General features: G+C 43.2%; 2 protein-coding genes across 5 annotated transcripts; both read right to left on the bottom strand.

Annotated features, from left to right (window-relative positions):
- Positions 1–1,580: 1,580 nt before the first annotated feature.
- On the bottom strand, positions 1,581–16,081 carry ubap2a (ubiquitin associated protein 2a). Of its 4 annotated transcripts, none has more exons than XM_079341246.1 (27): positions 14,668–16,081; positions 12,819–12,958; positions 11,167–11,244; positions 10,929–11,039; positions 9,927–10,089; positions 9,714–9,794; positions 9,512–9,629; positions 8,191–8,288; positions 8,008–8,066; positions 7,842–7,912; positions 7,403–7,598; positions 7,048–7,312; positions 6,644–6,948; positions 6,292–6,518; positions 5,619–5,904; positions 5,468–5,507; positions 5,200–5,374; positions 4,920–4,971; positions 4,300–4,633; positions 4,105–4,196; positions 3,889–3,939; positions 3,708–3,801; positions 3,137–3,553; positions 2,916–3,020; positions 2,754–2,821; positions 2,468–2,659; positions 1,581–2,377 (listed from the first exon to the last, which is right to left on the bottom strand). In XM_079341246.1, the coding sequence occupies exons 2-27, from the start codon at positions 12,912–12,914 to the stop codon at positions 2,282–2,284; spliced, it is 3,870 nt and encodes a 1,289-aa protein (XP_079197372.1). In that variant the 5' UTR covers positions 12,915–12,958; positions 14,668–16,081; the 3' UTR covers positions 1,581–2,281. The 4 variants fall into 4 exon arrangements, with proteins under 4 accessions (XP_079197372.1, XP_079197373.1, XP_079197370.1 ...); XM_079341247.1 differs by having other exon boundaries at positions 9,566–9,629; XM_079341244.1 differs by having other exon boundaries at positions 9,566–9,794.
- A 99-nt stretch (positions 16,082–16,180) lies between these two features.
- Positions 16,181–25,049, bottom strand: dcaf12 (DDB1 and CUL4 associated factor 12). Its single transcript, XM_079341248.1, has 9 exons — positions 24,608–25,049; positions 22,466–22,756; positions 21,079–21,357; positions 20,286–20,346; positions 19,928–20,121; positions 19,148–19,213; positions 17,562–17,724; positions 17,220–17,398; positions 16,181–17,086 (listed from the first exon to the last, which is right to left on the bottom strand). The coding sequence occupies exons 1-9, from the start codon at positions 24,665–24,667 to the stop codon at positions 16,928–16,930; spliced, it is 1,452 nt and encodes a 483-aa protein (XP_079197374.1). The 5' UTR covers positions 24,668–25,049; the 3' UTR covers positions 16,181–16,927.
- Positions 25,050–26,843: the final 1,794 nt, after the last annotated feature.

The raw sequence follows: 26,843 nt of genomic DNA, 5'->3' as shown, positions 1-26,843 counted from the left end.
CTGCACATAAGTATTTGAACACCTGGCATTCAGCAGGAATTCTGCCTCTTAAAGACCTGTTACTCTGCCTTTAAAAAGTCCACCTCTCCTCCACTTATTAATCTAAATTAGTAGCACCTGTAAAGACACCTGTCCACATCACAGTCAGTCAGACTCCAACTACTACCATGGGCAAGACCAAAGAGCTGTCAAAAGACACCAGTGACAAAAAATTTAGACCTCCACAAGGCTGGAAAGGGCTGCAGGGCAATTGCCAAGCAGCTTGGTGAAAATAGATCAACTATTGAAGCAATTGTTGGAAAATGGAAGAGGCTAAAGATGATGGTCAGTCCCCACTCAGACTGGGGCTGCATGCAAGATCACACCTCGTGGGGTATCAGTAATGATAAGAAAGGCGATGAATTTGAGAACTACACGAAAGGAGGTGGTCAATGACCTGCAGAGAGCTGAGACCACAGTTTCAAAGGTTACTGTCGGTAGAGCACTACATTGTCATTTTTTATAAAATCATGCATTGCTCAAGTCATCACATGTCCAGACCCATCTGAAGTTTGCCAATGACCCTCTGGATGATCCAGAGGGAGGCATGGGAGAAAGTCATGTGGTCAGATGAGGTCAAAATACAACTTGTTGGTCTAAACTTCACTTGCCATGTTTGGAGGAAGCATGAGGGTGGAAACATCATGCTTTCAGGGTGCTTTTCTGTGAAGGGGACAGGACGACTGCACTGTATTAAGGAGAGGGTGAATGGGGCAATGCATTGCAAGATTTTGAACAACAACCTTCTTCTCTCAGTCAGAGCATTGAAGATGGGTCGTGGCTGGGTCTTCCACCATGACAACGACCCGAAGCACACAGCCAGGAGAACCAAGGAGGGGCTCTGTAAGAAGCATATCAAGGTTCTGGAGTTGCCTCGCCAGCTTCCAGACCTAAATCTTTAGAAGGAGCTGAAACCCTGTGATGCTCAGCGACAGCCCTGAAACCTGACAGATCTCGAGACGATCTGTTTGGAGTGGGCCAAAATCCCTCTTGCAGTGAATGCAAACATGGTCAAGAACGTTTGACCCCTGTAATTACAAAGAAAAGCTTCTTTACCAAATATTCAAACTAATTATCTCAGGTTTTCAAATACTTACATGCAGCAATAAAATGCAAATAAAATATTTAAAACTCAACGTGATTTCCTAATTTTTTTGAATGCAGTTTCTCATTTCTAAATAGGAGACCTTGACAAATTGCAGGGTTGTTCAAATACTTACATTCCTCACTGGATGTTGCTTTGGCTACCCAAATATAACCTGAACTTGGATTGGCGAGAACTTACCAGTGCCTGAAGCAATGCTTCTATAAAACAGGGGTTGTAAACGTGTTGTCCAATAACATATTTTGGTCACTTGGTATGTCAGATATATTAGTTTTATGTTGTCTTAAATACCCAGAAGTGTATGACCATGAGTAAATGCAAGAGGAATTTAAACTGGCTGATAATGAATGAAAATCAAACTGCATGTGAATGGAACTGGTGGGTCTGAGTTCAGAGAAACAGAGTGGGTGGTAAATATTGATGCCAGACCCATAAGAACTGTTCATAACTTTTAATTTGGACAACAAGGATTAAACCAATGTTAAAATGACATAAAATCCAAGGCCTGGCTGGTCAAACCAGCCAACTATAAAGAGTTGAGGAATGACAGACAGATGGAGGGAAACGGAAAAAATAAAATAAAAATCAAGCTATAAACTGAAGTCACCCTCAATATAAAGATTCACAGATGCAGGGGACCAAAGTTACAAAAACTTGCGTCTTCTAAAATAAAAAAGGTCTTTGTTGAAAATGATGTGTAGAATTTATGTACATCATTCTCAATTCATGTATGCATACAAAAAAATCCACATCACAAGATGCTTGTGTTCAAGTATATTCACCAACTTCATCTCCATGATTTACCTTTCTCGTCTTTCCACATTTTTTTTTGTTGAAATAAAATGTCCTTCAAAATTAAAAAACAAAATGCAGAAACCACATTTAATGTCCTACCAATACATATATACTGTATAAATACATACATAAATATATTTTACATACAACAGCCATAAATTTGAAAAGGGGATATACAGAGTAAAGGGGAGGGGGGGTGGTAGTGTGTGTGTGTTTTAGCTTGAGTTGTAAAATGGTTTGTCCTTCTATGATCTGTCAGTCAGATACGTGGGTGTGGCGCTGTGTGTTTGCGTTTGTCCTTGCACACAGCGCACACACACACACACCAAAGTTGTAGCTTTCTCAGTTGGCCCAGTAGGGAGAGCTGCCGTAGCTCGACTTGTTGACTTGGCTCTTCTGTTGCAGGCTGCTTGACTGGCCACGCTGGCTCGGACCACCCTGAACATGAAAACAAATATGAACGATCAAAGAAATTCTAAAAAAAATGGGAAATTTGTTCAGCACCTGTAAATAATCAGCGAGGGCTACCTGTCCATCCTGAGCTAGATGGTGGTGCAGCAGCTGCGAGTGTGGTTGCTGGTGAGGCAGGATGTGGAGGAATGGGGCTGGTGCATAGCCTCCAGGAGCTGCTCCAGGGTTCAGAGGCCCTGGACCCCCCAGTGCTGAGGGCAGGCTGAAGGGAGGAGGGGTCCCCGCATGGAAACCCTGCTTATCAAAAGACTGCAAAAAGTGGGCAAAGGAATAATTAAACTCAAAACCTCCTCAAACAGTCAGGGCTTTTTTTTTTTTTTTGTATTACTTGCTGGAGGCTCACCTGGGTCTTATTGTAAACACTTCCACTGATGTCTGGCACACCAGAGTTACTGGACGTCACAGAGACGCCTGGAAAACACAATAGAAATGAGATTTGCACATTAGACTAAGTTTAAAAATCATTTTTAAAAGACATTAGAAAGGGTGGTATTTTGCTTTGTACCTTTGCCAGGCCCAGAAGCAGCAGATTTGGCTTGTGCCTGTGAGGAGGAATTGTATCCTTTACTGTAGTCCACTCCTGCTGGCCCTGCTGTCAGCTCCTCATACCCTGCAGGGGGGAGACATTAACACCAGGAGAAATTGAACAGAAGTACTAAATCTTAAAATCAAACCATTCTCCCAAACCCTGAGCTCATTTGTGACTTCATCGTTGCTTTCACTAACCTGAGCTGAAGGTGTGCTGGCCATAGCCGCTTGGCTGCTGCTGGGTCTGCTGCTGGAAGGGGCTAGCAGAGGGGTTTCCCAGACCGAGACCCATACTGTGCTGCTTGGCCGAGGCTGGTCCCGGGCCCCCAGGAGGAACGAACATAGTGTGGCCATACTGGAAGGCAGCAGCACTTGGTACAGCACCGGGGACCCCTGGGTAGTAAGGCAGGCCAGTGTAACTGTAGCCCGGAGGAAGGAAAGCCTGCTGGCTGCTGTGGTGCTGCGGCTGACCCTGTGGCTGAGGCTGGGCCTGCGGAGGCTGAGGCTGGGCCTGGCTCTGTCCTTGGCTCTGACCCTGGGGAGGCTGTGGAGCTGAGAGGCTTGTAGGGGGGGCCGGGGAGGTGGAGTCATTCCTGCCGAACTTCGTGACTTCACCTTGACAAATGAGGGGAAATATAAGGTGAGCACACCTGAATGTCATTATTTCAAGCATGAAATCAAGTTAGACAGTGTGAAGGAAGGTTTTTCACAACTCTCTCTCTCTTTCCCTCCCTATGCACTGACCTCATTAAATAAGAACGCGCTTTACCTGAGTAAGGGTTATTGGTTAGGCTCCCATCTCTGCCCGAGAGAGTTGCAGTGGGGCCGGGGAATGTGATTCCATAGTAATCCTGCAAAGAGGGCTGAAGGGACAGTACAGGATTAGGATGGGAGCCATGATACAACCAAAGTCAAAACAAACTGGAGTAAGGAGTGTTGATGGGGTTTACCATTGGCAGTCTTGACTGGAGCATATGGAGGTCCTCGTAGCCATAGATTTGCTGTGAAACGCAGGATACACGAACAGTGAACTTAAAATACTGCAAACCACTTCCAACCAAGGGAATGAATAGATTGAATGAAAACGATCACATTTTACGGCGGTAGATTGAAAAGAAAAGCAGGCACACTACAGTGACTCCACTGAATCCTCAGAGGCTACTCACTGGGTATGCTGGCAGGAGCCCCCCAGGGCCCATAATGTACTGGTTAGGCAGGAGAGGAGGCACTCCCTGGGACAGGTTAGGAGGAGCTTTACCTGTCAACACAATGAGAGAATAACCATCACTATGATGTTCTTAACTTACATTGGAATATTTTTTCCTTTTTGGTCTTGCACTAAAAACAAAAAATGTGTGTACCAGCAGAGGAGGACAGCAGGGGTGTGGTCCTTGGTGCAGAAAGATTGGACGTGGAGGTAGCTCCATTGGAGCCAAGTCCCAGCGCTGCACTGGTGGCAGCGGCAGAGTGAAGTCCAGCGGTGGCAGCGAGAACACCGACTGTGCTGCTCATGTGGTTGCCCATGTTGCCCATGTTGACCATGTTGGGCAGGTTGGCTAGGTGGCTGATACCACTGCTACTGTTGCTGCTGCTGTTGTGGGTCGAGTGGAGTGCTGAAGCAGAGGGCTGCGATAATGTGTACGAGCCAGAGGAGGGAGCCAGAGAGCTTCCACTGCTGCTGTCAACATGTGTGTACTGGAGACGGGCAACAAAGAAGGGGATCAGTTGAATAGGGAAGTAGACTTTTTCAGATGTCACTGTGCTATACATAAAAGCACTTCCACATGTATACATGCATCACATGGACTTTACTACACGTTGAAAACCGAGGTGGTATGGCTCTGTAGGTTTTTTTAAATTTTTTCAAATGTTCTTTTTGACACTTTGAACCACATTAGTCCAACTGTTTCAGCTGTTTGGTGGCATATTAGAAAACAGAAGGTTAGCGATCGTGCTGCTAGAAGAGGAGACAGAAACTTACGGTGAGGGAACTGGAGCCTAGAGCTGAGACGGATGAGTGACTGCTGACATGGCTGTAGGGGGAAGATGAGAGCTTAGAGTGATGATATGGCAACTGGATTAACATCATTATCATTCAGTTTGTACAGTAATTGTTTTCTTGATTTACTTTCGATGTTTGACGCAAAAGGAAAATTTTTTAGCACAGGGACACACTACTGTTTTCTGATGAGCATGCCGACTTAAAGAAAAAATTCAAGGTTCCTTTGATTTGAAGTTAGACAACAGTCAACGGCTGTCACCTGTTGAGGGAGTTGAGCTGGCTGACTGAGGGCAGGTCTTGTGCCAGGCTTGAGAGTGTGCTGGAGCTGTGTGCAGGCAGGGATGAAGGTAAGTGTGAGGAGGGTGCTGAGGCACCGTTTGTGCTGATGTTCATTGACGGCGAGTCTGGCTTCGGCGTGGAGGACGCTGAAGAAGCTGGGGGAGGGGTCAGAAAGAAAAGAGGTCTTTATTTGTAGTTAAACAGAAACATGGTTGTTGAAACTTTTAAAAAAGTCCTCGATTACTTACTGTCCAGAGCAGCGGAGGTCCTTACACCATTCAAACCATTCTGGTGGTTGAGAAAAAAAAAATGTTTCTGCTCAGGTTTTAAAGAAAAGATTTAAAATATTTGAAATGTAAAAAACAATGTGTGTGACTTTCTGTCAGCTCCTCTACTCACCATGACTGGCCCTGAAGCCTCTTTGCTCTGGGAAAAGGCTAGTCTGGTGTGAGTGGACATGGCTCCGTCGTAACTCCCACCCACTGAGGAATAGTGAGACGAAGGGGGTATGGAAGAGGAAGTGGTAGAGACTGTGGAGGAAGAGGAGGGATGATTGTTGGAGCCAACAGTCCCTAATGAAGAGGGAGGGAGGCTGGATAATGCCACGGAGGAGGAGTGATATACTGGCTCGGACGAGGAGAGGGGGAGAGGCAGGGCGACGGACAGAGGGCTGCCCAGCGACTCACTGCAAGACAACAGCAGGGAGATATGTTAGAGACACGATTAGTAAAGATTACGAATTATGTGGAGCATCAAATGAGAGTGACGTTTCCTTCTCTTGTATCACATCGTGTTTTTTTAAGAGTCTGAACTACTGCTTTAAAATGTGACCATGGGTTTGCAAGATTCAGAGTGTGTTAAAGAGCGCATGTGTAATTACTTTAACTGGGTTCTCCCTGCTGAAGTAAAATAGAAATGTAAGAGCACATTTGGTTTGGAGAATTAAAATGTGAATTTTGCAATACTATAAAAATTTAAAAAATATATCCAAAAAGCTAGCTTGGGGGGTCCACAGTTTTTGTTATACCATGACCTAAAGAAAGAACAAGTCAGTAAACCGCAGTGACAGTACCTGAGTGGTTTGGAGTACAGGCTTGTCTGGCTCTGTGTCCCCGGTCCTGTTGCAGTTGGTGCTGAGACAGGAGCCGGCGTTGACTCCCTGGAAACCGCACTAACACAATTATCCACAACTCCAAACTCCGACAATGCCGACTCTGAGCCGAAGTCTAGAGCCCCGAACAGGAGTTTCAGCCCAGGGATGTCAGCTGAGCCTGGCATCTCTACTGCCGTGGAGGGGATCTGTGAGGAAATACAGGATAAAAAAAAAAAAAAAGGTCAGGCCTCACAATGATGGTCACTTTGTATAACCTTTCAGTTAGAACGATTTTCGATTAACAGACAGTGTGAACGTATCCATCCCTTACCTTCGATGTGGGAGGTATCCTTCTTTTCTGGCCTTTCAGTGCGGCTCGTTGCTGCTGCGGTGTCGTGCTGCCTTGAGGGTCCAGCCCTGCGCTGGGAGCAGGAGGTTTAGCACCGGCAGCAGACATCACCTGGCCTGCCTGTGAGGCTGTGCTGCCGTGCTGCGGAGCAGGTGAGGCTGAAACAGAGGCTGCCTGTTGTTGGGATGGTGGGCTCGCTTGTCGTGCCAGAGGCAGGGAAGGAGCGGCGTGCCTCTGAACCAGCTGGCTCAGCACAATAGACGGCTCAGGCTGCAAGCCAAATTCTCCTTCGCATGCAGAGACACGACACAACACAGGGCAAGGACTTTAGATATGAACACAAACATGTAAGGTTATTACATGCTCACAATACAAAGAAGACTTACGACTGAACTGTGAGGACAGCGAGTTGGATTCTGAAGCCTTAATGTCCCAGCTAGATGTGGAGGGTGGAGGTACAGATCCTCCAAGGACTGGCAGTCGGCCAATGGTGGTGCTGCTTCCTTGGGTGCTGGCTGGAGGTGCAACCTGGGATGAAGGTAATGGCCCCAAACCAGGACCCTTCAGCTGCTCCAGTATCTGAGCTCCAGCACTGGCTTGAGTCCTTTTGGCCTGGCCCAAGTCCCCAAAACCAGCTCCCAGAACTGATGACTGGCATAAACATAAGGAGAGATCAATCTGAGTATGTGTTTGGATGTGTGAGGAAAAAGAGCGGATAGCGTCAAAAGCGACCGTTGTTACCAAAGCTGCATGCGCGTAGCTTGTGCTACTAGTTGCGGTGCGACTTGGAGGTGGCTGCTGATGCTGCGGCGGAGGAGGAGGAGGCTGGTGGTGGTGATGGTGGGAGTTGGTGAAGACCAGACTCTGTGAGGAAGAGGATGAAGGTGGCTCTCTTCCTCCACCCACAGGCTTCTGCAGCAATGAGACGAGGTCCAGACTAACAAAGAAAGAAAAGGGTGATTTGAAAAAAAAAACTCAAAAGATGCTAATGTAAAGTATTACATTTATATTTGTATGATAACCAGAGCAGAGTGACATAATGTAAAAGATAGAAACGTTTGTTACAGGCCGCTCGTACAGAGGAAACAAAAACGACGAGAGTATCTTTAGTGCTAACATAGATGGTACACTAGCACACTGTAGTTTCTTTTCCCATACAAGGACTGTAACCGTTCCTTACCTTTTCCCAGGTGTGATGTGATTCTCAGAAGGCGGAGCACATGAGGATGTGAATACTTTGGTCTCCGAGAGCTGCAGGAATACACGATACATACACGAAGGATATTAGATGTGCACCAAAGTGTTTTTCTTTGTTAGATGGATTATCCTGCAGTTGGTCAACTCACGCCAACGTCTTCACTCCAGTCCTCAGCTGTCCAGTCGTCCAAAGTGTTCCTCCAGGTAACTAGAGGACAAACCAAGATGCAGGACGCATGAAGCTTATCTTCATTTGTCGAGAACACGAAGAGCGACACATCACTGTCTGCGTCACGCGTCACTCGGACACATGCGAGTGGAAAAGAGGTTACCTGTCCCATCTGTGCTGTTGTCAGCCACTGTGTCCCATGACTCATTCTGTGTGGTCCCAGTACCAGCCTCTGAGGTATAGTCTGCAGGATTAAAGGTCCTGGGAAGGATTAAAGATGACATTTGTTTAGTCACACTCGAATAATTCACTGCAGGGGTCATGTTGGCTTTTTGGTGTTACGGGGGAAAATCCCTACACTCGGTATATAACCCACATATGAGGCCTGTACTACGAGGTGGTCGCACAAAGCTGGTTATCAACAAGATAAAATCAACACAAGAGCTTCTGTGAGCATGAGCAGTATGTGACCAATCACAGACAGGGAGGAAGGTCACAGAGAGAGAGAGAGAGAGAGAGAGAGAGAGAGAGGCCGTTAGTCGTGTGGGCATGTTGGTCATGTTTCAGCTGCAGCCATGACAGAAACAAACAGGGTGGTATGGAACTACTGAAAGTGAAGAGAAAAGCCAGCGTACGCTAACAGATTTCTTTCTTACTCTTATCACACAAGGTTTATTTCAATATTAGGTTGTTTTTCAAGCAAACATGTTGTCCCCTCTAAGTTAATTTTTAGTTTTTGCAACAACCAGCTTTGCTCAACTTATTCACAGAAGTACGCCACGCGTTTTGAAAAGCTTCACTTGATATTCTGTTAGGAGTCCAGCACAGCATCTCAACGTTAACATTTTTATATGAAGCCATAAGAAGCTTCAGTTTTGATGCATTTACTAGAGTACAAACTGGACATTCTCTCGCTCTGAATCTGAATGTGATTCTGGACTCTTGGTTTTGCCGTCTTATCTCTCTACAGGAGTCGAAAGGACTCTCTCTTTCTCTCTCTCTCTCTCAAATGCAGCAATTTTACGGATAAATGAATTTAAATTACAGGTCAGAAATATACTTGGCGCAGCCATAAATGTACTAGCGGGGCCCGCCCAGGTATCGCCTGTGTGGGAAACTCAAGCCCAGGTAAGATCACTGTGCACTCAAACTCGTTGGGGTGTCGGTGGCCTCTGGGTGATATTGGGTGACCCTGTGGCTTCTCTCTGGCACGTTATCCCCCACACACAAAATAAATGAGAGAGAAAACCCTGAAGCGAAAAACCTGCTTCGTAGTACAGGCCACTGAAGTAACACTGTTTACTGTTTATGCAATTCATGAGGAAGAGCTCCCATGACCCAAAAAGAAAAAAAAGATGCATTTCAAGCCTTTAGGTTTGTGACACAAGGTAGAGAATAATGTGGGACATATTTCATCATTTCTGAGGGCACCACACAGGGTTTGAACTGTTGACCAAGGACATCATGAGATACTACATTCAAACCTTTTGATGGGAGAGTCCCTTGAATGTGCTGCATGTGTGTTGTTGTCACCATACCCCATGCCCTGGGCTGAGAACCGGCTCCCTGCTGGTGCTCTGCCTCGGCCTCGACCTCCAGATCCTGCAGAAATATTCACACAAAAGTCAACATCCACCCAAGTGGGAGTTGGACTAAAAACCAAATGAACTTCTGTTTCTACTGTACCTCGTCCCCCTCTGACCCTCCGACCTCGATCAGACCCTCTGTCCACTGGTGTCACCTCAACGCCGTTCTCCTCTGGGCGGCCTGTAAAAACAAAGCCCACAATACTGTTTCCAATATGGCTTCTTATCTTTATTGTTCTTCGCTTTGTGTGCGTGTGTGTGTTGATACTGAGAAGCTGCAGACGGTTCGGATGGTCAGCTTTTCACTCCGTACCCTGTCGGCTGCGGCTGGCTCCCTTGCCCTTGCGGATGGCAGCGGCGCGGCCCTTGCTCGCCTCCCTCTCTCCTTTCTTCTCCCTGTTCTCTTTGTTCTCCTTGCCTTCTGATGGACCCTCCTTAACCAGGGGCTTCTTCTTCCCAACTGTCTCCCAGGAGGTCTAAAACCAAAGTAAACAACAACAAAAAGACTCAGACCAGAGCTGCCAATCACACATTCTTGAATCACATCAAGATTAAAGAAATTACCAACCACTGAACATCAACTATGTCTGTACAACTCATAGATGTATCTATCCAACTTTTATTAAGTGATCAGCTCATCTGCTGAAACTTTATCGCAGTAAATGAACCATTAACAAGCATCTATTTATGTTGCGTTTATAAGGCCCGAGTACATCCTGTACAAACACTGATAGAGGATGTGCTATAATGCCTGCATGGACATCCTGTTGATCGACAGTGGCGAGTTAAAGGTGTGTTGACTTCGTTTTAGACGGGTAGTAAAATAATCGGCACAGTGTTAGTTCACCATATTTGACATGCTCATGACAATAATAAAAGGTATGTGTTCTGTTCAAATGGGATGATTCGAGCAGGGCTCATCAGATAAAGTCGGTGAAAACTCTTGTGTTCATATATAATAATAATAATGATATGTGGACTAATAATTGAGCTTTTTTTTAACCTCATCGTGTGTGAGATATAGCTATTTAACGACTCACATGTCCAATAGCTAGCCCTCCTGTCTTTAAAAGAATGTAGTAGAGTTGACAATAGAACTCGGACAAGTCGCCAGTCAATCACAGAGCTCACTGACACTCATGTTCATACCTACGGGAAATCCCCTACTGACCCTCTGTGTATGTCAGCCAGAAATACAATAGCTTCAAGCACATCAAATCTGTTCACAGCATATTGATAACGTTAACAATAAAAGGGACACCTGTTTGTAAATGTTCAAAGGAAATCAGATCAGACACCGTCACGTGTCAGTTACCATGTCAGAGGTGCTCTCCAAGAGGAAGTTGATGGCTCTACTAACATCCTCGTTGCAGTCATGAAGTGCTACCATGCACTCATCCTGGTTCTTCCCAGTCACTTCCATCAGCTGGTCAGAGCAACAAACACAATCCAAATAAAAAATGTCTGGCAGTCAGAAAAGGTGAACTGATGACAAAATATACAACAGGTTTGGCACAAGACAGGACGCCTTGTCTCTAAAAAGTCTTCCTCACCTGATTCACTTTGTCCTCAAAGTCAGCATCATTCTTGTCATAGATCATCTGGGCAAGTCGAATCTGTTCAGCAGTAGCCTGTAACACAGAGAGCAAAGTTTAAATGTGTCTCAAAACTGAATAAAAGCAGAGCTTCTGTGAGAGGAGAGAGAAGTTTGTGTGTGAGAGGAGACAACAGACACATTGTTTCAGCTGAATTCAAGTTTATGGGAGGGTGAGAGACTCGGTGCTGCTTGAGATTAAATGAAGAGGTGCTTGTGGACACTGATAGTGGGTGGTCTGTTGTTTTTTTGCTATTGAGATGTTTGACAATGATGCAGTGGGGGGGATTCTCACAGAGTTCTGCAGCACTTGATGCTTCTGATGTCGAGCTGCATGTGTGACCAGCCCAACTTTTCACTCTAACTTTAACCTGGGATTCTCCTCCAGACAACGCCGTATTTTATCCCCGCATAGAGTCGCAGTGAGAACACAGTAGGATATTATTGGGAGAATTCACCTGGAGCGAGCGGTGGGAGATATTTTCTTTTCATTCTACAGTAACTCTATTATGTCAGGATATTACAGTTCTATAAAGGGTTGTTCATTTTTATATTAATGCACTACGACCAACCTTCTGTGTGGTTTGATACTCATTTCTGCTTATAAAACCAGAGAAAGATGGGGTTTTTTAGAAGACCTGCTCAGTAGGCCACGTTAGAGCTCCTAACTCATTTTTTGGTGGTTTTACCTTCCAAAATAAAAGGGGATTTTTATTGTGAAGGATTGGTCGATAATACATTGTGTTTATCATTATATAAGCAAGAGCTTCAATTACCTGAGATTATCAAGTGACAGAGAGACAAGTCACAGCACAAAGCCGATGACAGAATGAAAGAGAAGCACTGCAGGCATACACACACGCCCATCTAATGTGGTAGTTATTTACTGAAACTTGGAGAGTTGCTCGACCCCAATTCACTTTCATTTTAAACAAGTGCTCTGACACGGGGAGGCGACATGCTATGCTGCATTTATTTAGCTGCCACTGTGAGCAATCAGTGTTGCCTCCTAAGTCAACAAGTTTCGTTTATCTTAACCAGTCATGACGTACGTGCAAAATCTCCAGTCGTGGCAGAAATAAAACCAGTTCTGGTATCGCCAACTCTGACACGTCTGTCATCTGCCTCTTGTGAGTTGCCTCAGTAGTGTGACTCCTGCCCTGAGATTTTCAATGACAGACTTGGAAGTCTGGCACCCAATTTTTGATAAACCTCATAATTGCTGGCCTTCAGTTATGCTAAGATTTGGTGGCCACTTAATTGAGTACACCTGTAAAATGCCAATAACCTGGGTGATCACAGTTTTTAAAAAATGGTGATGTTATTCACATAGTACATTGGCTGAGCTGTTGATCATAAAGTGTAAGTAACACTTTAGAGTTTTTGTATCTAAACATGTATTTATGTAGGTGCCTCCTCTGCCAACTGAGATTTATTTAGTAGCTATCAATATTAAAATAATCTGCAGTTTTTACTCAGTAAGAAACTATGAGACCAACTGTTTTGTTCTTCAATGAAGTAGTGTGCACAGTACACTGGTGTTATGCTCCAAAGTGTATGTGGCTGAGAAGGGTTTCCTTTTTGTGTGATTGTGTGGTTGCGGTGGCTCACCTGTATCTGTTTCTGTGGTTGTGATGTGTGAGGGGCAGCAGGCAGCGCTTTTTCCCGAGGGCCCCGGGCCTTGTCGCCGCCCAGCGAGCTCATCATATACAGTATATACAAAACTCTGTATGTACAAAATAGAAAAAAATCTGCAAAGAACACAACAAACATGGAACAATGAGTGACACCAACCAAACAAGTCTTAAACCCCAATTATTAACTCTCTCACACACATACTGGTTTCCTTCACAATACTGTAAGAGCAGAGAGTCAGTACTTTCCTTGGAAGGAAATAAGAAGTTTAATCCCAGAAATGTGTTATTGCACAATCATGAATACTGCCCTTATGGACGCTGTAAGAGTTGGCCTGGTGACAGAACAGCTTTGCTGAAAATCTAGGTCAAGGAGGGAGAGCAACCCAGTGTCCTTTTCCAAACAGCACAGCCCACAGAGTGTGAAGCAGAACAAACTCTACAAAGCGTGACCTCACATCCCCTCTCTTATGTAGTTCAGCAAAGATTTACATGCATGTCACGGATCCTACACACTATACTACCATGGCAGTTGAATTACTGTGAGTATTTGACAAGTGAGCCCCACCTCCACGCACTTTGAACATGGCTTGAGTTTTACCAGATAAAGCATAAACAGCACTATTGTTTAGTTACACCTAGTATTAAGCGACAAACGATAAAGAGAGGGCTTTATCCACCTGAACATACATTTAAAATGTGAATCATCATCACCGTGTCATGAGTAACACTTTATACAGCAGTTCGGTTGTCAAACTGTGACGGTGGTCTCCATTGCTACTACAATAACAAGTAACCCTGTTGACCCATTTGTTTTACATATGAGAACAATGCGCTCGGGCTTACAGCGACTGAGTGACGTCAGCAAACACAGAGCTGTCATTGGCTGCTGGAATGAACAAAGCTAAAGCAAAAAGACAATGAGTTTAAAAATCTGATTTAATTGAAAATGTCAAGAGACTGTAAAAACCTATACAGATAGATACATTTATCAATCGTAATCAATTATAAACATTAATAAGCGTCGACGGTCTTTGTCGTAAACAACAGTCAGTCGCTCAGCACAGCTTTACACGCTCATCCATCAATATTACAAACTGAAAGAAAATATGTCCCTGAATTATAATTTACCATGTTGTGGCGAATTTATCAGCAATTATTTATAATGTTACTAAAGCGAGCTTATCGTTGTTTTGAACCGATGCTAACATTAGCCAGTGGCTTTAGAGTAACTTATTTTATTGATCATTTCACCATGTCTGTCTTCCAAAATCAAATCAGATTTTTCTTTGTATTGCTTCTGATTTGAACCCTGACCGAATCGGTGCTGTCGGTACTCGGGTCTCTTTGTCCTCGCTAGCATGAACTCGGGTTAGCTCCTACCATGCTAATGCTGACACTACTGAACAGACGATGCAGAGGGGATGAAGCTAGCTAACAATGCTATCTAAATCTGTTCCAAGTTGGAAGCCAACCAAAGTAAAACTGGCGTGCTTAGACGTGCGTAGGTATTTAAAGATCCACCAAATACATTACAAATAACAGTTGCCCCATTATGTTTATTCGACATGCAGACAACTGGCTATCCAGCTAAAAACACAACAGTATTAATTTCACAGACAGAGGCCTCGTAGCGGAGCACAATCCCGACATTACTCGCCGGGGAACAAGACAACAGAAAGACATCCCTTACAACCGCGCGTCAGCGAAACAACGAAGACATCGACCCGCTACTTCAGCACAAATGTGACTCTGTATTACGTTTAAATGCACTGAAATAAAGACAAGTTAGTTAAAAAACGTGATAAAATGAATGTTTTTGTTACCTGCTAACACGCTTCACTCAACCAGCAGCAGACAGGATGGTCACGTGACGTACGCTGCCGCGGTGGATGCTTCGCTCTCTTCTTCTCCGGGTCAAAACCGACTTCTTTACCTTCACGGTTACCTTTACTGTCATGTCGTTGGCCGTGATGTACCTATGTGTGTTCATAATTCTGCGGATTCACGTACACCGTATAAAACACTCTACATGGACATTGTCGAAATACACGTTAATTATCAAGTTTATTAAACTTTAATGTCATGGCAGCACCCATGAGGTATTGCTATGGCAACAGCGAAAGTTGCCCTAACCCCTTTAATTTTACAGAAGATCTTTGTGATTTTAAAAAATGAAAAGTATGATTATTTTTTTTTTACACCAATATACATTTTATTTTTATTTACTCTTTTAAAGATTTAATAGCTTGTTTTTTGCAGATGTTTGTATTTTACAATATCCTCAAATTCAGTCATTTGTAAAAACATTCATGAGGCATGTATAAAAAAAACAGGGCATCACCGAGTATACATATCGATCCACACACTTCCTCAGACATATACATAAAATGTATGCAACTGTCCCCATGTATTTTACACATACATATACACATATTTATATAAAATACACTTTCAAAGTGTTGGTTGTTTGTTAAATGTGTGTTCTTAATTGGGGTTTCTCTTTCAATCTGTCATTATCATGAAAACTGGACAACATTTCCATGTAGAAAAGGAAAACTATGATACTTGTGGCAGTCTTTCACAGAAAGACTTTTAGGAAGGCAAAAAAGTAACTAAGCCCACCCCACCTCAACCAAACAAGAAGAGGTGCAGCATCCCTCACTGCTTGATACACAAGAAGAGGAGAAAACAAAGTTCTTATGCAATATGTGTGTCTGAAGCATCTCATATCAAAGTAGGGTCCAGAATTCTCATTGGTTCTCCTTTTGCATCATTCCGACTAGATGGCTGAAAATTTTGAAGTGAGACACTACATGTCTATCCTCTGGTTCCTTTGGAGGAGTCCTAAAATCATTAATGATAGACGAGCTTGAACCCAGAAGTTAAAGGCTACTGTCTCTTTGAATAGTCACATATGATGCTTCGCAACTTGCTACCAAATCTTTAAATCTCAAGGTAAATTCTCTAGTACCAACAGTTTACGTTTACAAATCAGAGTTGAACATCACTGATTGGCCAAATGTGCGAAGAGAACAGGAACAACATAAACAAATGGGGGGAGGGGGGTATAAGAGTACAACCAAAAGAAGCAGATATGAACACCCCTGATTGACTAAATAAAAGGGACAAAGAAAGGGGGAAATAAATACAAATAAAGCTTCCTAGAATAGCAGGGGTATACCTTTCAAACCACAGTCAAAAAATAAAATACATTTTTTTTTTTTTTTGGGGGGGGGGGGGGTTAATTCAGAGCAGTACAACAACACAGCATTTAGCATTTTTAGTGTTTTTCCTCTGCATCATTTGAGGAGAAAATTCTCAACACAAAGTCCCATATTGATTGGCTTCTTCATTTTACTTCCAACAGGAGAAGAGAAGTTCTTGGTGATTGTTACAGGACAGGACGAGCTGTCCAACCAGTAAATATTCTCTGTCTAACAACAAACTGCACTCTGTGTCGCTCCTTCAGAAACGATCTTCTCCTTAGTCCTTCTCCCTCTTTTTCTTGTCCATTTCAGTTAGATAATGAAAAGGGGGGGAAAAAAACTCCACCTGTATTTTCCACATAGACACTGTCAGTTATCGCAGAGGAAGCAGCATTTAACACTATCCTTACATATAAAAACAAACCAGCGAAAGACTAAAGCCTCATCCCTGCGGGTCAGATGTAAATGTTTTAAATGATTGGAACATGTTTTACTTTATTCCTAATGTATCTTAAAACTCTTCTGAGTTCCTAAGTGACTGATTTTGCAGGTCTGGAGAATATTTCTATTTAATTCTTTGTACATATTCATATAAAACTTAGTAGCTGAGTTTAAAGGAGCAAAGGAATAACTGCAGAAGATGGGGCAAGTGTGATGGTGGACACAAAGATACACCACAACAATATACAAAGCTGTGATCCAGTGGGTGTAAGATCGTGCTCCTGAGTCTATGTGTAAGCGAAACTTGAGTGATATGTCAATGAGCAAGAGGGATAGCTAAGACAGTGATGTCAGCGGACGTGAAGAAAGAGAGGGGTGGAGGGACTGGTTTTTGTAAAAATATGGACAAGGTGCAGTGATGGAGGAGACCAAGAGGCTAGCTCCACAGTCCTGCGTAGTTGCCGTGGAGGCCCGAGCAGAGCGGTCCACCCGCTACAAACAGCTTGGTGCCGGAGTCGTCATAGCAGTGGGTGTACACGGCGTTGGGGAAGGAATGAATGTCTGAGAAGTAACTCCGCCATGTCTCGTCATGATTCTGAGAGAAAAATGGGAGAGGGAGGTAATTGGTGAGGAAATGTACAGAAACTAAAAATGACGATGCTCTATGTCAGACTCAATCCATTTTTATTACATTGGTTGTACAAAGAAGTTTAGTGAATATTACATACCAGCCAGCCTTTCCCAGTAGTGAGCTTAAGAATGCCATCTCCTGCACACTTCCTGTATCCTCCGGCAGGATTTAATGGGTTCTCCAGGAATCTCTGGGCCCGGATGTCGTAGAAGAGAAGAGAGCCTTGGCCGGTGCCCACAGTCACAATGTGCTCATAAAAACTCACTGAACGGATCCCTGCACAGAAACCGAGGTCTTCAATGCACAGTACAAAATATAACTGTCAAGCTTTTTAAAGTCGTCAGGCTTTTAATGTGTTGCTTATTAATCCATTACGGATGGTCTGCAGTTATAAATGTTGGGCTTAAAGTGTGTTTTTACAAGTGGAAAGAACATTTACCGCTTCCTCTCTCTCTGGAATTGACCGACTTGATGCTGTTTGTCGGCTGCCGTGGATCCAGAAAGGAGACGTGAGCCTGAGAACCCACAGCGTACACCGACCAGTCCTGTCCATATGCCAGACACACATTCTCTTTGCAGTGAGGCAGCTTGGTGGACAGTATCTGGAGGGAAACAACATCACACTTAAAGAGGAACTAGTAAGGACTTTAGCCTTTAAGAAAACCTTCTCTCTTTGTATCGTTGACACAAATGAGTGACTGTACTCATGGCTCTCAGATCCACTTTGAGGTGTAAAACGGTGTAAGAAAACATTCAGGCCCCGTGTCCACCTAGCGGGTTTTTTTCTCAGTGTCTTTTTTCAGTTGTTTTCAATGAGTAGAGGGCGTTTTCAGCAGAAAGCAGCCGCCTGGATGAAAAGCGCAACGCCCAGCGTCTTTCCAACAAGCGCTCTGTCCTTTTTGTGCGGCCGCTCCGTGCGCTCAACTTAATAATCTTTCAACTCTTCAAAAAGGCCCTGCTGACGTCACAAGTTCTTTTCTCAACGAACCAATCACAAGATTGAAAGGCCGGTACTCGTCACCTTGGCAACCAAAAACAATGGCGGAGAAGTTGGTCTTGGCCGTTTCAGTTTCATATTTAATTTTAGTAAGCCTGAAATATGACTGGAACCGGGCTTCATCCAGTAACAACTCCCAGACAAGGCCGAGATATTCCCCATGTTGCTGTTTCTTACGGATCCTCGCCCCGTGTCTGATCGAAAGCCGTGATAGCGGCCCGTGTCCACTGGGCGGAAAAAAAACGCCTGGTGGACACGGGGCCTTAGAGTATTGGATATAATATTTTTCTGTTTCTATCTAAAGCTGCTGTAAGGAACTTTTATATTGTTGTGTTGATTTCGGCGACACCTGTGAACAAAGTCTCTTTGCATATTGTCTCCTACACAACACGAGGAAACTAAGCAGCTTGCCGACACTGAAGTCGAGTGCTGAAAGAACTTTATAGTGCATACACTTACATGATCATTGGTCTTTTTGGATATATATATATATTTTAACTACAATAGCTAAAACAAATGGTAGCAAAGGCCTATAATCCTTGCTAGTTTCTCAATAAAGGAGCCGAACTGATCGACACCTGCTGTATGTTTGACACTTGCTATTGGGAAGCACCTAATACAACCCCACTACTCAATTACAGAACTATCTCTCTCACTGATCTAATAGATCAAACCTAACCTAAAGGCTAAACCTTTTTTCTTTTCTTTATATCAACCCCATTATGCCTTGCAAATGTCAAATCCTTAATAACAGTAACACACGTTTATAAGACACAGTTGTGTTTTGAGGATCTCTCAGAGGGAAAAGAAGGTTTAAACTGCTAGGGTGATTTTTTTGTGCTCATAGAAGAGTAAAAAGTGCCGCTCTGTAGCTCTTTCAGATCGCTAAATATATTGGTCCCACATATATAGAAGCGCCTGTCAGCATTTTATAGGAAACATCTCACTATTTAGATGAAAAATTAGGAATATAAAGCTTCCTATACTCTGGATTTTACAGATTGATTCTTTATCACACCATGTGTTACCTTGCACAGGTTGTGCTCAGCTTTCCACAGGTGGAAATAGCCATCCAGGGAAACAGCACCCAACTCCTGCAAAGGTAAAAACATGCTCATCAGTTTGCTGCAAGAATGTCATTCAACCACACACGTCCTTTTTCTGCGTGGTAAAATGAAGGAGAGGGAATCGAAGGGTCGCTCGCCACACGATTTACATTACCCACATCACTATACAGCGTTTCAATGATAATCAATATACTGCAAGATAACTATATACGGAGACAGCTCGATATCTGATGAACTGAAGAATACACATCCCACAAAAGTGCAGGATGAATGGATTTAGTCTCTGCCATTTAGTGTCAGTTTCACAATATAACAGCCATACATGTACCTGTACCAGATTCATCACATTGTCTGGAATTACAGACATTCCATGCCCCAGTGACTACAGCTCCTCATTGAATAATTCACACTTTCAGAGGCACAATCCTGGATGTTTGTCATCATGCCGATACCTTAATACTCCAATGAATAAACCGTTTCTCCTCAGACTTTAGTTCAAGGTTCGGCCAAAAAAATACATACACGTGATCCTCGGCTGGAGTTAAACTGCTCGTTTTTGTTGAGTTACAACGATGACATCACTATCTGATTGATTGAGCAGAAAAGCAAAGTTAAGACCAGCCTTCCATGTTCTTCATCATCAACCACATGTGAAAATGCCCAATTCAATAATGACCTCGATGTTCAGTTCCTGTGAATCGTTTCACTGAAAACGAGCACATGCATGTGGATGAGCCTTACTTTATGGTTGTTGTTGAAGGCCAGAGCTCGGACTTTACAGTTGTAAGGGTTGGTGTACTCCTTTGGGATATCCTTGAGGGCGCGGTGGGAGATGTGGGCGTAGGAGGGTACAGTCTCTTCATTCTGACTGCGCTCTGCCCGGCTCATGACATCCTCGGTCACTTCCCAAAGACCCATTGAACCATCCCTGGAACCTAGAAAATAACACAAGAGATGCATCCTGGTGAAAAGAAGCTCTTCTGCTAACTGCGCACAAAAACACAAACAAAACTGAACAGAATTGCAGTAAAAAAAAAAAAAAAAAAAAAAAAAAAGAGGGCATCGAAAACAAACAGCTGAGCGAACACAAACAACTCACCGGACACCGCCATGTTATCACTGATCCATGCTATGGAGAAGATCCAGTCGTTGTGACCATCCTGGAAAACAAACATTGAAACAAACATTGAAACTCAAAACAACTTGTCTTACACTTCTCTATGAAGCTGAATGTAGCACAAATAAAAACACGTGCATCACACTCATAAAATCACAGTAATTCACTCTTCTCTGGCTGGAGGCAGGCACAACAGAGATTACATGTGCTCAAGTCTTTCCTTTACTGTTAGCAGTACCTTCTAGATACAGCTGAGGTAGCCTGGTTCCTACACTACACATCTCATCTACACTGGTAACTATCACAGTCACCTTCACAAGAGCTGTATGATCTCTCTAATGGAGATTGTTTCGCTGACTTGGTCAGTTTTGACATTCTGCAGATCTTCACATAAAGTCAAAGCAATCACTCGGAAATAGTTTCCTCCTGGAACAACCAACATTTTAGTCTCTGGAGCTCTTCTGCTGCTGGGGCCACAAACCGACTGATACGGCAGATCACACTCACTAATCGGGACTAAATGAATAACTGTGGGCTAAGACTGTATCAGCACTCTTAAAGCGTGACCCAGTCGCCCTTTTCAGATTGATTTTTTTATTTTATTTGTTATTATAAATATTGGAGTCCCAGTCTTTGAATTCACATTGCGTTTTGGTGTTACAGAAGCTCCACATACACACACAGTCAGACGTGCACGCACACAGCGCTGCACGCTTGAAGGGGCAGTCTAAACAGGGATAGTGTCAGTGAATGCAAATGGATCTAACCCACTTACATCTCCAACACAAACAGGGTCCAGCGTAGGCAGCTGGTAGATAGCCAGGCTGTTGGGGTTGTCTCCTCCCGTGGCCAGCAGCGTTCTGGAGGGGTTGAGCTCGATGGCGTGAATCCCACAGCCCTGCTGGTCCAGCCGGGAACGAGAGCCCGCTGTTGGGTGGTAATGCCTCCCTGCCACCACTGTGCCCACCACCCCGGACCCTCCAACCTGGCACTCCCTGTCCTTCAGCATCGGAATGCGTGTTATCTGCCCCGTCAGGACATCAGCTACAAAAAGCTGCAAGTGAACAGAGTAAAGACAGGAGGTTAGCCTAACGAGTTCAGGAGTCAAAACTTAAAAATGATCCGCTATTTAGAGGCGTGAATATGATTGGAGTTTGCATTAATGGTTAAATCGTAAACACAAGTCGACATCATCACACGTGACCCACTAAAAAGTAGCAGCAGAGCCCGCTACCTGATCTTACTGGAGTGATGTGATCTGATTCCTTTTGAAAGTGTGTGTTTAGCCTCAAGCAGATATCTTTGTCAAGGTGTGAAACTTCATCTTTTTATTGGAACGAGATTGTTAAGACAAAAGAAAAAAGAAAAGGTTGTCATGTGTCAGGGGAAAAGGGTCTATGAATGTTGTGTTTACAAGCCACAGCTGTTGTGGAGTATCCTACAGACCCACAGCATTCCACAAAGTTTATTTACATTACAATATATCACGGATACTCTGAATGCATGATTCTGACCTAATGAGGAGGAAAACCGGTTAAAAATTCAAAAATGGTCTTTGCGTCATGTTTCCCAGCACAAAGGTGAACTTTTAACCGTGTCAAGGTCGAATGCAGTGTGTGATGTGGCGGTTACACTCGTGGTAATAACGCTGTGGAGTTCAGCATTTTATACTGGTGTATTGGACGCATCAGTGTGTAAGACGCAGCTCACTTTGTCGCTGAAAAAAAATATAGGTATTAAAATGTATTTTCCTCTTCTGACCTTATTCCCCCGTCCTATCGCCTTTCATTCAGCTCACCAGCTGGTTACCAGTGGTCAGAAGTTTAAGCACAGTCTCAAAAACAGCTTTAGTCATGTCAAAGGAAAAATATGTTTAAATCAAGTTAAAAATAAATTAATTAATTAAAAAAAAGGATGACACTTCTTTACACCAGACAGGACAAACATCAAGCTCTTCTACAAATCTGAAACCCTGCTGATCTATAACATGGATCATTGAAGTGAATTTGAAAACATGAAAGCTTATTCTTCTCTTACTGGCATTTTTTTTTTGCACACTACTCAGTTATTGAGTGTAAGAAAACTTAAATAGCATGTTCTATTTATAGTATAATGATGCTGCTGTACATGAAGTTAGTAAAATAAAATGATGTGATGCTTACCGTGTTGCATTTGGTCCCACACACCACCTGCCTGTGATTGAGCCACTGTGAAGCAAACACCTTGTTGAGTCGCCCCAGAGAAAACTCCCTCTCCTTCAGGATTCCAGGGAGCCTCCCAGCTGCGAAGCCCCGGAGGCTTCGTTGAAGCCGCACCTCGTGCTGCTGTTGAGGTCTGAACTCCCGGCCTCGGAGGGCACATACCACGGAGTGCCGACTGCACCACCACTGCTGGGCATGACGTGAAGAAGAAGAAACACGGCTCCGCTTGTGTGGCGTCTGACTCCAGCCCAGCTAAAGAAAAAAAGAGAGAAAAGGTCAATGTCCCAAAGATCATCTTCATTTATCCCAAAAGATTACAGAATACAAGAAATACTTAACTCACAGTAGGGCAGAACCTTTATCACCACTAATAAATCAAATCAATATAAAGATCAAACTAGTTAAGATTAATATCACTATCATAATCCAATTACAATCATCGGTTTTAGTTTGATTTATTTCCAATTCAGTATCACAAACTGTACCAAGCCACTCATCTCCCAGAATACTGTGGACACGTCTTTGTAGTTCAGTGACACAGATTAATGAGCTCAAGTGGATCATGAGTAACAGAGCAATCATACACAACTGCATCAGGTTGGTTTATTACAGGACCTTAATATAATACAACATCTTGCTCGGCTAGTATTATTAGGTTTCTATCAAGTAGATGAAAAATACATATATGGAGTAAGTGGTTGACCTCACAAGAATTACAGCCTGTTCAGAGAAGAATGACTCGCACAGATGTTAAAAGGGAGGAAGATCTTCTGTCTGGCAATGACCAAACCAGCCTCATCCTCCTAGAGGTTATTTTCTCAACCACCTCTGCAACCCCCTCCCCATCTAACTTGTTAATGGTGACATGTGCTGCCTGTTTGATGGTAAGCACTGGAAGTTTGGAAATCCTGCAAGGTAGACCTTACTGTCCAACATTCACATAGAAAACTGTCTAATTGAGCTTGTATGTAAATGAGTGTATGGACTTCCACACACTGGCTACCAAAAGCTATACGTGATACAAATGTATTTAAAAAAAACCCTGCAGTTTATCACAATGGTAAAATTATTATCAAGGAAGCCACACAAAAGAAAGCAAGTGAAACAGTAACCGGCAAGTGAAGAAATGATCTGATAGATGACTTTTCATCTAGCGTCAAGCCGGGACACTTTAAAGGATCCAAGAATAACTTTAATTAATAAATTTAACTCTAATTAATTTATCTTTAGACATGAATATGAGTCAAATTCGCGTTTCGTGCTTTTGTTTACTTCATGGGATTTTAAAAGTGAAGTCTAAATGTTGGCCTATCAATTAACGGTAGCTTGTAACTTCTATGCTGGGTGTATTTTCTGTTTTAGTCCTCTACACACACAAGGTAAGACGCGAAATGGTTCAAATTTAGCAGACTTTATAATCTCACAAAAGGTGCGAGAAATGATGCCAGCTACTTGCTGGTTACATTTAATCCATACTTTAGGATGTTAACAACTGGACCCATGACTGCTTGTAAATGAATGATCTTCTTACTTCAAACCTGCAGAAGAGAACTGCATTGTTTTGGACAGGTTTATTTACGGCCAGCTCGCTTGTAGGTGAAACTGATCATAAACATTTTTCAGCAAACGTTGCAGTTGACGTTAGCAAAGCAGGAACAGTCATCTACCACACATCATGTAAACTTTAATGTTCATCTATGACGACCTCGAGGCGTATAGTGATTACTCCAGTTAACCATGACACTTTTAACCATATATGGATCATTACATCGTGATATCAATCTTAATTACAGCTACAACAACACGCTGTTCCTGGCTAGCTGTCGTAACGTACTGCCGTTGGTAATCACCGTGCTAAAATTAGTGAAGCTGACGTTCAAACAGAAACACGCAGTATTGTTATTTAAATTGCGCCACAGTTACCATAGCTTGTCCCGATAGTGTAAAAACATCGTCGTTGTTAATTTTGTTAAATGCATAAATATATTGCACCAGACGTGGCCTGTATTTGCAAACCCTGGCTAGCCCCCCAGCTAGTTAGCATGCTAACGCAACAAACTGGCTAGCGTTAGCTTTAATTGATCCGCACCGGTTTCCGCCTACCTGTTGTTGGTCCTTGGGCTCTCCTGCCTTCCTTTTCCTGCTAACTGTTTTTCTCGCCATAATCTGATACACACAGTTCCCTCACCCACATGGAGGGTAAAAGTGACTCTGGACACTGGATCATATAATGGCGATATGCTATTTTGTTCCTTGGCCCTCGCTGGCAGCGTCCGACGAGGAGGAAGGGCGATCACATACGGGATGTGTTGGTTCGTCGCCGGTAGAGATGTTCTCTAAATTATCCTTGGCTCCTTAACAATACCAGAACGGGGTCCTACAATGTCTTCAGATTCGATAGACTCGCCAGCAACAGCCAGAGAGGGTGAACACTTTCTTTTTTCCCCAGCCAAGTCGCGTCAGCAACGGCGAAAGCATTGAGCAACGCGCAGCCGCACTCAAATTAAACATCAACAAAAACAAGGTCGTATGTGAACGCGGACGTCAAGCGTGCTCGTTCACGACAGCTGCCTAAGCTTTTCAGCACATTCTGACCTCCCCCTGCTGCTTTTGACCCTTTTCATTATTTCAGGTTGTTATAAACTTTAATCGTCATATATAACACATTTCTATTCTTATTTCTATATATTTTTTTTTTAACAAGTTTAAACATCGTTCATTTTAATTTGACGGCTTTATAGCCATACCATCCAATCTACGGCTATGGAAATGGCCAGTTTCAATTCCATGAAAATATCCTGTTGTTTTTTTTTATTTGTAAAGCTTCACATAAATAATTCTAGTTGTTGAATGCACATTTTATAACACTGAGCAAGACTTTGTCTTTCATTTGTCATATTCCTTCGTGTTTGTAGTCTGTGAACACTTGAGTTCAAGTCAACCTTTAACAATCTCAAAGCTGAAATTTATGAAGCTTCAATTTAGTTTTTAAAAACTAATCCCAGAAAGTTGTCTTGCTTGGCTTATGGTAAGATAATGACTATTTGCATTAGCGCAATCTTATGGTTAACATATCACACAGATGACATTTCGCAAGCAGTTACCTAAAGATTGGCTAAGAGATGTAAATGGTGACTGTGATCACCTCTTGTTTAACCCTGATGAGCCCAGGCTGACCAAATATGACCTCTATTCTGATGCATAATTGTCTTTTTATCAGCTGACTGGGCAACAGAGGTGGACGCTTCCAGTTGCAACTCACAATACCTGGATGGAGAATCATCTGTATTGTTTGAGCCTTGTCTGCAGAACAGAAACAATCCAAATGCATAAACTATACAAGAGAGAAAACAAGGAGCCAGAGAGTTGTACCCCCCTACCAGCTTCTGTAACTAAAGAAGGAACACCAGCAAATGTCAATAGTCTCACCACTGAAATGATGTGCACATTTAATCAAGTCCATTTTCCAAATACCAAGTAAAATTGAAAATCACAGTTCAGGAGCTTTTTCCTTTTTTTGGGAGGGGGGGGGGGTAGAATCACCCACCCGCCTTTAATCACACCGTCAAGATATTCCAACGTTCATTAGAGTCATGGTCAATTATCCAGGGACTTAGAAGTGGATCTGATATATTCACCCATACATGGTGGCCTAAATGATAATAAACCTAGTTGCAATCTATTCCTACAATTAGAAGACCAAACAGGAATAGGAAGAGGTCCACAACCTGCCATGTTGTACACACTTCAATTTGTGTGTGGAAGCAAATGGAAATCAGATGCATTTATGTATGATTAAGTAAACCAAACTTGTGTTTAGTAAGGACAGCTAATATGTATCTGTTGAAGTTAGTGTCTTGTTAACCACTGAAAAATAAGGCCGATGGTATGGCTAATTAAACTGGACCTTGGGGAAGACAGACATTTGCTGACTAGTCTTAGACACTTCCACAGATTGTGTCTTCTTACTTTCTTGCACTAGGCACTCCCTCACAAATCAATATTATGAGTGGATAGAATGAGAGATTTATGAAAGAGCTCTGATTACTTCAATTGCCTGTGCTTATCCTTATTGTTTCAATGTTCCTTTTCAAAGTACAGACTCTTGGTTATGATTTGACAAAATAAATTACTGTAAGTAATGTTTGTTTTGACATGAAGTTATAGAGTACAGTAGATGGGTGGTTTGAATGTTTTGCATTCCTGGAACATAGGACAAAGTGTTGGACCTACCCCCAAACCAAGAGCTGCTTTAAGCCCTTAATCTGTTACCGTGCCAATATCAATCCCCATTACCCCCACAGTGCACAAGATTATGGAAATTTTTCACTGTGGTGCA

Source organism: Symphodus melops (genome assembly GCF_947650265.1).
Source record: "Symphodus melops genome assembly, chromosome: 4".
In the NCBI taxonomy this organism is placed as follows: Eukaryota; Metazoa; Chordata; class Actinopteri; order Labriformes; family Labridae; genus Symphodus; species Symphodus melops.
Note: the sequence above shows the minus strand (reverse complement) of the source record. Positions and strands in the feature narration are given on the sequence as shown.

Coding starts and splice junctions, on each gene's coding strand:
- ubap2a (XM_079341244.1), bottom strand. CDS start 12,914: ATGATGAGCTCGCTGGGCGGCGACAAGGCCCGGGGCCCTCGGGAAAAA. Junction 7,599..7,841: donor CACATCACACCTGGGAAAAG/GTAAGGAACGGT, acceptor TTTCTTTGTTAG/TCTGGACCTCGTCTCATTGC. Junction 2,660..2,753: donor GTGTTTACAATAAGACCCAG/GTGAGCCTCCAG, acceptor CACTTTTTGCAG/TCTTTTGATAAGCAGGGTTT.
- dcaf12 (XM_079341248.1), bottom strand. CDS start 24,667: ATGGCGAGAAAAACAGTTAGCAGGAAAAGGAAGGCAGGAGAGCCCAAG. Junction 22,757..24,607: donor AGCCCAAGGACCAACAACAG/GTAGGCGGAAAC, acceptor TTTTTTCTTTAG/CTGGGCTGGAGTCAGACGCC. Junction 17,399..17,561: donor TTCCAGAGAGAGAGGAAGCG/GTAAATGTTCTT, acceptor GTTTCTGTGCAG/GGATCCGTTCAGTGAGTTTT.